The sequence below is a fragment of the Solenopsis invicta genome, chromosome 4 (genome assembly GCF_016802725.1).
Source record: "Solenopsis invicta isolate M01_SB chromosome 4, UNIL_Sinv_3.0, whole genome shotgun sequence".
Lineage (NCBI taxonomy): Eukaryota > Metazoa > Arthropoda > Insecta > Hymenoptera > Formicidae > Solenopsis > Solenopsis invicta.
The window spans coordinates 10,051,854-10,063,760 of record NC_052667.1 but is presented as its reverse complement, the minus strand read 5'-3'; the positions used below and the strand labels follow the sequence as shown (position 1 = coordinate 10,063,760).

The following is an 11,907-nucleotide window of genomic DNA, read 5'->3' as shown; positions in this document are numbered from 1 at the left end:
AGGGGACGAAATTGATTTGCAAGAATAAATAAAGAATTTTCGAAATAAATGCAATGTCACCTTACTTTTTGGACACAGTAGTATGTAAATATTTTAGAAAAATGGGATGTTTCAATGCAATATTTCAAAAAACGGACATCTTAATGTTGCTGCAATCTTCCAGCAATGTTGCAGCAATGTTTCGCAATCAAAATGAAATATTACAATGTTTCAATGAAATCATTCTGCAATGTTTCTGCAATCTCTCTGTGCTGTATGGGTTTGTTCGCGTCGCATGCTCCAAGAACACATGGATTACTTGGATCACTTTTATCACCAATCACAGCATTAGAACTAATGCTGTGATTAGTGATAAAAGTGATCCAAGTGCTCTAGGAGCATGCGATGCAAACAAACCTCGAGCAGCTCCCAAGAAACAAAACGAACAATACTATAATCTTGTGCACTAAAAGTGAAAAGTGCAGAGTGCACGCACTCAAACAATTAAGGTTGGTTTATGCAGGCTGTAACCGCTAACTTATGCCGGAATCTGTAAGAATTTGACCAATCATAATCAATTTATACAAGAATAGTCGACTATGATTGGTCATTTTTTTACAGATTCCGGCATAAGTTAGCGGTTAAGGCCTGCATAAACCAACCTTTACTCTCACCACTTATAGACGCCATTTTGTGGGATCTTGTCCAGACTCTGTATTCAGAGACACTAGCATAAACGAATGCACCCTATATGTTCTATGGGAGTGGGAGTGGGAGTGGGAGGGGAGTGGAAATTATTCGTTGGGAACAACTGGGAACAACGAACAACACGCTGCCTCGGGGCTCGGAGTTGCTCGAAGTTTCTGTTCGAGACGTCCATGGGAACTCGTCATCTCTCGTTCGACTCGTAAATATGAGCCGCGAGTTCTCGGACACGAGAGAAAACGAAGTCTCGCGAAACGAGCTTTCCTTCTCCGAGGAGAGAAGGAAGACGAGTAACCTTTGAACGTGCAATTTTTAGGTTATAAAGACCATCGTTCGCCAATGTAAACAGCGACAGGTGAATTTGTTGGTGTGGCCTCTCCTCGGATCGGATCTCATCTAGTGACGCGGGCCTTATGTATTGGAACAGAACGTCAGCTGACGTCGCGCGAGAGGAGATGCCCTTGAGCTCGATAAGTCACGCCGCGGGTACGCCTACCGTTACAACGGCAGCGGAAAGTGTAAATCCCGGCACGAGTACGCAGATCACATCGACCTGCTGCACTCCGCCGCCGTCCTACCATAACATCAACCTGCCCCTTGGTCATCCTTCCACATTGACCAACGAACGTGGTGCGCCGCCTTCATACGAAGAAGCGATAGATCCCAACGGTATGGTTATCCTGGTTATCTCTATCAGTTGTATGCATATTCTTTATGTGTCGTGACACATATGCTGCAATACACTTTTATCTTAGACTTTCTGTACTTAAATCCTATACAATTTTTTTATAAATACTATTTGAATTAATATTCTCTGCTTTAATAAACCTACCTATCCTAATAACCCTTGACTCGTTTTTCTTTTTTAAATACTATTGCTGGCAATTATATCATCTGTGTATTTCAATAATGTACGCAGGCAACATTGTGTAACACAGTGTATAATACAGTGTTTTCCTATAACATGTCAACACAATTGTACATACCTAAAATGCTGTGTTTGGCTGTATTGTTTAATATCACTCCCTACATAGAACATAAAGTCATAATAATATAAGTCATGACTTTATTATTTAAATACATACAAGACATTTTTATATTTTTATTATTATCAAATGATATGATATTAGTGATTTATTTCTTATGATATTATTGTGATTTTTGTGTTCTACTTGGGTCTATGGCTATTAATATTATGTTTTAATGATAAAATGTCAATTAAAATAAAAAAGCTAAGCAGCAGTTATAAATCAATACTGTATAACACTATCACTTTATGTATAACTATGTTCCATTACTGGAAAGTGCTGCATGCTATCAGCAGCAATTGAGTGCATTTGTTGACAAATTATACTTTTATGATGTGACAACTTTGATAGCAATTTGTTGTTAACTTTGAAATTGTCATTAAATTTGTTAGTTCTGTTATGTTGCTATATTATACAATGCTACATATTACATATTGCTGACAATGCAAAATAATTTTGATGCTCTATTTTGTTGTAACTAGCAATACATTGGCTGCATTTTGCAGAAAAAGCAGTTTTACAACTATTATATAAGATTTTTTAATATGATTAATTTATACATTAGATCTGACAAGAGTATCAATTGTATCAAAAAATCTTACAACAATTGAAAAGCTACTTTTTCTGCTGAATGCAGTCATTATTATCTTTGTGTTGTTTCAATGTAAATTTAAAACAATTAAAAGCATATTGCAAGTTGCCAGCATTATGAGCAATACAGATCTATGTGCTTTTGCTGAGACACGCTTAGTTATTAATCTAACAATAAGATTCTTTTCTGAATTTCTGAGTCACCATCAATTATGAGTTTTATTCAAACAAACCTTTGCATTGCCTATGTAGAATCTCACTTAATAGTAACTATGTATAAAGTATTATATTATATACAATTGTATGTCTATTTCTACACTGAAAAAAAAGTATCCTAATAATAAAGTGAAATTTTCTGTAATTTCATATTCCAAGCAAACATTTTTACAGAAAGAGTATTCTCTTCTAATAAAGTGAATTATTCATAAAAAATCTATCAGATATTATTCTAACAGTTTTCTTCTTGTATTAAGAGGACTATGTTTACTTCAAGCGGAATGCTCTTTTACATGAAATATGAGTATATGAAAAACAGTGCATTCTTCTATGTATTACCTAGTTTACACTTGGATACACATACTATCCAAGGGAACATAAACGAGTGTCTCCTTCTGATTTTAATGAGCTTTGGATATGTTAAAATGTAAATAAAAATAAAAAAAACGTAAATTTTTTTATGGTGGTGAGTTGCACGTTAGGGGGATAAAACATTCCTTTGAAAAAAATTGATTTTTTTCTTTTGAAGTGAATACCGTGCAAACTATAAGAGATAGAGAAAAATGTTTTAATGAAAGTTTTAATGAAGATAAATGGCTTGAAGAGTACTTTACAACAGTAAAAAAAATTTTGATTAAAAAAACTTTTCAAAAATTATTACAAATTTAAAAAAAAATTTTTTTTAACTTCTATCACTGTTATAAAGTATAAGTACTCTTTCAAGTTATTTAATTTTTATTCAGAACATTTTTTTTCTATCTTATGGTTTTGACAATATTCATTTTGAAAGAAAAATACCAATTTTCTTCAAAGGGGTGTTTCACTTTCTTAACGTGCGATTCAACGCATAAAACTACATGTCTTATTTTTGTCTATATTTTAACGTATCCAAAGCTCATTAAAATCGGCGGAGGGTATTTGCTTGTGTTCCTTTGTAAGCATTATGTCAGTACCAAATTGCTTAAGATCCTCATTCATACTGACATCAGCGATTTGGTTCTGATATACTTATTACTTATTTAGTACAATTGCAGTAGTTGTTGTAAATAAGGTATATGATTGTACGATAAGATAAATGCATTAGCCTCTTTGTGAATGAGCAGATTGAAAGAGAGAACAGAAAGAAAATTGCTATTTAGATGTTATCATCAGGTCCTATTTTTTTATTTGTATTAAGTTATAATTAATATTAAGAACAATTATAATTCATTTTAAGAACAAGATTTGCATCCACAGATGCAAGACAAAATTACTCTAACTGTAAAAATATTTGTGCTTAGACCCATTTTCCTCTTTCAAAATATTCCTCTTGAAATACACTATACATAGAAATAAAATTTTCTAACATTTAAAGGATTCAGCTAATACAAAAATTTTTTGATTGTATCAATGTAAGTTGACTTATAAGTAATTAATTAATTTTGATGACGTTTATTTCTGCCAAATTCTTTCCTTTTATTTAAAATGCATTAATTGATATATTTTCAACAATATACTATTCACTATAATTGTGTTATCTAAACTAAATAATTTAATCAACTTTAGTCTGAGTTTTTCTTATTCTTAGAACTAGAATTTAATGAAGAATAAAACTAATTTGGATTGATAAAAATAAATATACAACTGCATCTAGCAAATATGTCTATCTGTTTCTATTATTTGCAGCACCACCACCATCTTACGATTCCCTATTTGGTCGTATGAGAGAGGCCCGTAAAATATCTAAAGGCATATTTGACTTTTTAAAAAATATTGTCGTCCTACTCTTAGGCACAAGTAAGTTAATATGCATGTTTTATATGCGTCAACGATAGACGAAAATATTGGTGATAGACAAAATAAATATGAACACTTAGGATATTTGATACTTTTATTAATGAAAAACTAATCCACCAACTGTCTTTAATATGCATTCTATTCACGTTGAGATATCAATGTTGAAATAGTTACCGATGGAATATTGTACTATTCTTTTAGCAGAACATCTTTCAATTGCCTGTAAGTGATGTTGAAGAAAGAAAACCACGTATGTTCCTTATGGAAAAATAACTTTGTTCAAATTGCTCTGTTTTGAGATATCTTATAATTGTTATGATCCTAAACAAATATCACATCCACATAAAATCAAATAAATAAATAGAGATATAGAACTCTTAAAGTCATAGAATTTGATTGTCTTTATATCTGTTCAATCTTTTGCATAATGGTGTAGCTCTGGGAGCTATACCTACCATTCAAGCTTATTTTATCAATGAATTAATTGTTTCACGTATTCTTTTAGCATGTTTAATATTGCTGGATTGCTAAAGGTTTTCTCCAACTAATAAATTGAGTTTTAGAATTATATTTTAAATAAATAATGTGTTATTAATAAGTGTGTATATACTGAAAAATTGAAGTTTTTTGAAATGAAATTTATTTGAATAAAATTTTGCATAATAACCTATACTTTAAAATCACTATCTGGAGTTTTTTGAGGTTGCTAATTACGAATCCGATGTCCAAAATTCAAAATGACGGATACAATGTAGCGGACAAGATTATCAAAATTGACTGGATTTGCTTGAAACTTGCTATTTAAGGATTTTCTAGCTTTCTTATTACAAATCTAATGTCAAAAATTCAAAATAATGGTTCTAATAAGTCAGACAAAGTTATCAAAATCAAACGGTTCACTTGAAAGTTATTCAGGTGTTTTGGAGGTCTCTGATTATGTATCCAGTGTGAAAAATACAAAATTCGAAATGCCAAATGTAATATGGTGGACCAATATCGCAAACGTAATTTTCAAAGTTTCAAGCGAGTTCAGTTGATTTTGAAATTTCCGTCCATCATATTGGATCCGCCATTTTTAATTTTGTACTTTTAACATCAGATTTGTAGCGACTTCCAAAACTCCCGAATAACGAGTTTCAAGCGAATTCGGTTGATTTTGAAAATTCTATTTGCTATATTGAATCCGCTATTTTGAATTTTACACCAGAATTGTACTTAACGACCCAAAAAATTCTTGGATTACAAATTTCAAGTCTATTTGTAGTTTTTGCTATAGTTTAAAAAAAAACGCTTTTTTTAAATCGCGCGCCCTGGAAAAAAACCAGAAAAATTCCGGTTTTTTTTCTGAAAAATTACTTTTTTTGCGAAAAATTGCTGTTTTTGCTATGTAAATGACATGCTACCTAATTTTACAATGTTATTAAAGTCATCTTGTATAAGTGCTGGAATTAATATTGAGCTAATTTTTATATTTGGAATAATGTACATCACTTGAGATTTAATAATTATCATAATTATTAAACAAATTGTTCTAAGAACAAATGTAATCTTAGCAACTAGTTTAAAGACTAATTTAAGTTAATGTTTATATTAATTATTTGAAGAGGTTTTTTAAAATATTAGCAATTATCAAGAAACATATACGTTTTATTTTATTTTAAAAAATACATTAATTCTGTTTTTATTTATTTTTGTGATTTGGTTTTTGTTTCCTTCGTATTCACATTATCATAAATAAAAAGAAAAATTTTAAGGATAGAAACTTAAAGATAGAAACCAACATTAACTTAACTTTATATGGATTGTTTTCTAATTATTTTTTATTAACACAAATTTTTAACTTTAGTTCGCCATATCCTAATCCGGTGAAATCTTGAAGTGTAATCTCGTTTTATAGTTTCCTTCTTTCTGTATATTGTTATAAATTATTTCAAATTATCCTCTCGACCTGCAATTATTTTATGAACATGAAATTTAGACTATGTATCTTTTAATTTTTGCAATACAAGCTTTAAAATATTAATTAGAATGAAAGTGACAAGACGAACAATCGAGCTGTCTCACGAATAGAAGTATATGACAACTACGGATTCGAACATAAGTGTGGCGAGCTAAAGATAAGAAATCATATCATAAAACAAATAATTTTGATACTGATGATGTACCACCATAGTATAGTACTTTTTAAATTTTTCTATCCCTGAGGAAAAAATTGAAAAAATCCGTGGAAAAATTGAAAATAACAGATTTTTTCCAAGCCTTTAAAACTATAGTTTTTGCTCTTTATAAGGCACAAATAAAGTCCGATCGCAAAACCAAAGATGCCGTTGGAAAAATAATTTAATTCACTTTGTGCTTGAAACCATTTTGACGTATCTCTCACTTGTATTGAACTATAATCGAAAATGTAGAAATTTTTTTTTCCAGTCTTAATTGAAACCACTGGTTCCAAATCGGACTACTTCCTGGTCTAAATTAGATACTCCTATTTTTATCGATTTTTAGATAGTATTTTAAAAGATTTTATTATCTTTTTTTTAGTATTGAGTAAAAACAAGAGCAATTTGACAGCCAAAAATAAAAATTTTATTTAAAAAATTTATTGAATTTGATTTATTGAATTTGTATATAAAATATACATTTATTGATTTATTGAATTTGTACATAAATTAACACAAATAAAAACAAGCACGAAGATCTAGCTGCGTAGAAAGCTTTCAAGTTGTGTTGTTTTATTAATAGTCAAATATTTCTCTACTTTAAAAAAAAATTAGTGACAGTTTATACAATCAAACGTTTTGTTATAATCGTGTTTCAAGTACGATGAATATGCGGCGCGTAGTGTTTGAATTGGAAATTGTAAAAAATTAAAGATTATTAGGTTTCAAGATAGGCCTTCTATTTTTGTATTTTAATTTTATTAATCCAATATAACTTATTATTTTGTATTTATTTTAATTCTGTGATAATACTATTGCTTAATATCTTTGATAAAAGTTTTAAAAATGTCGTAAAAATGTTCTTTAACCCTTAAACACATAAGGTCTGAGAGACTTATAAAATTTCAATCTTTTAGTAGTGTGATGACGGAATAAATAGTAGATTTGGACCAAAGTGTAAAAAAAAGTTAGAAATCTTCTCTTTCGATTGCCTACTTTGTTTGTTAATATCTTTTAAATAAACAACAAGCGCCAAGTAAGGTCATCTTGACCTTGTGGAGGGCTTAAAGCTATATATTTACCAAAAATGAAAATTTATTTATTACGTTGATTCCCAATTTATTACAGATTTTATTTTAGATAAATCTTATATTGAAAAAGTATTTTTAACTAACAACATTTATTGTTTTTTTTATTTATTGTATTAATAAAAGGACCATAATGTGTAGATTTTGTCAGTTTTTTTTTCTGAAAAGTATCAATTTTTACTACATGACATGGACTGTATCCAAAAAATGTAAAATTTTAGCAACTTTACTTGAAAGCGCTTTGCTAGTAAAATGGTATAACATTGCATTGGAGGCAAATAATGGATTAATCTTTTTTTGACTCCTTTACCAATTTACACTCGACGCCAAAATTAAGGAATCACCTATTTTGACTCCGAAAAATAGGCGTAATTCACGAGAGTGTAACTTTGTTAAAAATGATTGTAAAAAAATTTAAAAAAAAGCATTTTAAAGCTTGAAATCTCTAGTTTCGAGATTGATAAATCATTAAACGACTTACAGATTGTTTACGAAGTTACGCAGATTTAAATGGGGATGCGTCAAATCTCAAATTTTTTTACAAACTTTTCAAAGCTCCACGACGCAAAATAAAAATTGCACTCAAATGCAGTTTACAGCATTTGAAAGCGTAGATCTTTACCTTTAATTTGCGTTTTTGTTAAGCGTTGTACGATTTTTTTTCACTGAGTTAGGCAACATTGAAACAAAAATGGCCTTTTCTGCTTCAATGTTGAATAATTCAGTGAATAAAAATTGTACAACGCTCAACAAAAACGTAAATTAAAAGTAAAGATTCACGCTTTCGAACGCTCTAAACTGCATTTGTGTGCGATTTTTAATTCACGTCAAATAAACTTGCAAAATTCGTAATAAATTTTGCCCAATCTTTATTTTTATCCATATAGCTTTGTGAAAAATCAGTATACGTTTTCAAAGTCGATATTAAAATTGTATGTAAAAACATTCAGCTGTAAAATGCGTTTTAAAACGCAGTGTTTAATTTATCATACTTGTTGATTTATCATGTTGATTTATCATTATCTTTTGGAGAGTAATTGTAAGTGATCCTTTAATTGTGCTGTTGAACGCTCACTTAATCTTTGCTGAAGTCGATATTTGAACTTCGTAAAAAAAGAAATTGTAAAACGATTTTCAGGACTCATTTTAAAGGGCAAAACCTTTCGATTATTTAAGTTAGTTTTTCTCGAAGATTCTTTTACATTATGAACTGAAGGAAGAAATTCAAGAAAGATTTTTAAAAATCAAGAATTTGCAAAATGAAAAACTTTTCATAATGCAACATCAAAAATATTTAATTACTATATCTTTTCAAATAGTTTTTTAACTTTTGACTTTATTTTAATTTGAATGGAAAACAACTTGCAAGTTCCTAAATTTGTTTCAATTTTGCAAATTTTCAATTTTTTAAAATCTTGAATTTCTTCCTTCAGTTTTTAGTAAAAGAATTTTTCAGAAAAATCAACTTAAATAATCCAAAGGTTTTGCTCTTTAAAATGAGACCTGGAAGATTGTTTTACAATTTTTTTTTTTACATAGTTCAAATATTGACTTCAGCAAAGATTAAGAGAGTGTTCAACAGCAAAATTAAAGGATCACTTACAGTTATTCTCCAAAAGAGAGTGTAACATGAAAAATCAACAAAAATGATAAAGCAAATGTTTTAAAACGCATTTTACAGCTTAATGTTTCTACATACAATTTTAATATTGACTTTGAAAACATATACTGATTTTTTACGGAGCTATAAAAATCGCACACAAATGCAGTTTTTTTACAGCGTTTGAAAGCGTAAATCTTTATCTTTAACAACTATTCTGATAGGATATGCAGTTTAACAACTACTTGAAAAGGCCAGTAAGACGAGCGAAAAGGTGTAGGTGTTTGTATAATTTATAACCATTATTTATTAATATTTGAGATACAAACGTTTCAACTCTACGGAGTCTTCTTCAGTGTGCGTATTTCTTACATTATTGACGCAAAGCGCAAACAGAATCTTCAAAACAGCCTGAAGCTCTTAAATACATTAGTCCGGGATTTAAAGCCCATAGTCCGAAACTTCTATAATTGCTTCATCGATTTCCAATCCGCGAAACAAATCATGTCAAAAAATTTGGTCGACATCTCGCTTCTTGTTATATGACTCATGCAAATTAATCGACTTTCGACCGCTGATACTTTAAAAAATATAAAAAAGGACTAATCTATTTAAGAGCTTGAGGTTGTTTTGAAGATTTGTTTGCGCTTTGCGTCAATAATGTAAGAAATACACACACTGAAGAAAACTCCGTAGAGTCGAAACGTTTGTGTCTCGAATATTAATAAATAATAGTTATAAGTTATACAAACATCTACACTTTTTTGCTCGTTTTACTGGCCTTTTCAAGTAGCTTTATCTTAAATTTTCGTACTTGTTGAGCGTTGTACGATGTTTATTCACCGATTTATTCAACGTTGAAAAAAGGAACCATTTTTGCTTTAGTGCTAAATAACTCACAAGGGGAGGACCAAGTGAGAGACCCCTGGATTTTGATCCCAATTTTTTTAGTTATTCTGGAGACGAAAAAAAGTTTACGTCTCCCGGCGTTTCATTGAATAGGCCTTAGTTTCGAAATAATAAATTTGCGAAAATTGGCCAAACCGCCACGCGCCTTATGAGCCTTCCCGGTAACTCTTCTCGCAACTAGTGCAGTCGGCTCCGTGCGTTAGGTGCTTGCTTCACAATCGTAAGATCCGGGTTCGCTCCCGGATGTGTGCAATATTTTTTTTTCTTTTTTTAATAAATGTATTTATTTATCTTGATGATATTAATATAGTATGCAAATTTCTAAAATAGAAAATTTAATATAATATCATTTTCTAAACTTCAATTTAAATTTAATTTGAAGGGAATTTGAATTCAAGTAATAATATTTGAAATAATAAATAGGTAATAATAATAATAATATATAAGTTATTTGAAACGGATAACATATAAAGGCAACGTATCTAAATTTTCAAATTGTTTAAATTTAACACTGGTATTCTTCTTCTACGATTAATTATTTTAAAAACTAGAATTTTAAAATACTGTTAATATTATTTCCAATTAAATTTTAAATTAAACAATTTGAAAATTTAGATACGTTGCTTTTATATGTTATTCGTTTCAAATAACTTACATATTATTATTATTATTACCTATTTATTATTTCAAATATTATTACATGAATTCCCTTCAAATTAAATTTAAATTGAAGTTTAGAAAATGATATTAAATTAAATTTTCTATTTTAGAAATTTGCATATTATATTAATATCATCAAGATAAATAAATACATTTATTAAAAAAAGAAAAAAAAGAAAAAAATATTGCACACATCCGGAAGCGAACCCGGATCTTACGATTGTGAAGCAAGCACCTAACGCACGAAGCCGACTGCATTGGTTCCGAGAACAGTTACCGGGAAGACTCATATGGCGCGCGGCGATTTGGCCAATTTTCGCAAATTTATTATTTCGAAACTAAGGCCTATTCAATGAAACGCCAGGAGACGTAAACTTTTTTTTCGTCTCCAGAATAACTAAAAAAATTGGGATCAAAATCCAGGGGTCTCTCACTTGGTCCTCCCCTTGTCAGTGAAAAAAAATCGTACAAAAGCTCAACAAAAACGCAAATTAAAGGTAAAGATTCACGCTTTCAAATACTGTAAACCGCATTTGCGTGCAATTTTTATTTTGCGTCGTAGAGCTTTGCAAAGTTTGTAAAAAATTTTGAGATTTGACGCATCCCCATTTAAATTTGCGTAACTTCGTAAACAATCTGTAAATCGTTTAATGACTTATCAATTTCAAAACTAGAGATTTCAGGCTTTAAAATGCTTTCTTTAAAATTTTTTACGATTATTTTTGATAAAGTTACACTCTCGAATTACGCCTATTTTTCGGAATCAGAATAGATGATCCCTTAATTTTGGCGTCGAGTGTATATATTATATGTAGTATATGTGATGTAGTATATGTAAAAAAGAACATGCCATCAATGTGTAATGTAACATATATATGTATGTATGCTCTAGCTAAAAAAAGGTTATATCTAAAAAGAAACTGATTTTACTTATTATTTTGCGATTTGTGTGAAACTTGCTATCCTATGGTTTTTGAGGTCATTGAATCTTAACCCTTAAACACACCGATCCTGTAAAATACGGAAACACATTTTTGGGTCTGGGAGACTTTTTCAACTTTGAGAAGCTATAACTTTGATTACAATCAATATTTTTCTACGATTTTTTTTTTTTTTTAACGAAAGTTCAAAATCTCAAGAATGTGACTGCACAATCGGCATTACCGAAAAGTAATTTATTGTGAAGTTATAAAAGA

At 29.8% G+C, this 11,907-nt stretch overlaps 1 protein-coding gene across 5 annotated transcripts in view; it reads left to right on the top strand.

Moving 5' to 3' along the window:
- Positions 1–740: 740 nt before the first annotated feature.
- LOC105197103 overlaps positions 741–11,907 on the top strand; it is a 28,792-nt gene continuing 17,625 nt past the window's right edge. For 4 of the 5 annotated variants that reach the window (XM_039447823.1, XM_039447822.1, XM_039447820.1 and 1 more), the window contains exons 1-2: positions 760–1,353; positions 4,185–4,295. In XM_039447823.1, the coding sequence (XP_039303757.1) occupies positions 1,098–1,353; positions 4,185–4,295 (367 nt within the window). In that variant the 5' untranslated portion in view covers positions 760–1,097. Of the gene's footprint in view, positions 1,354–4,184; positions 4,296–11,907 lie in introns of all 5 variants that reach the window. The other variant, XM_039447821.1, reaches the window with a different exon arrangement.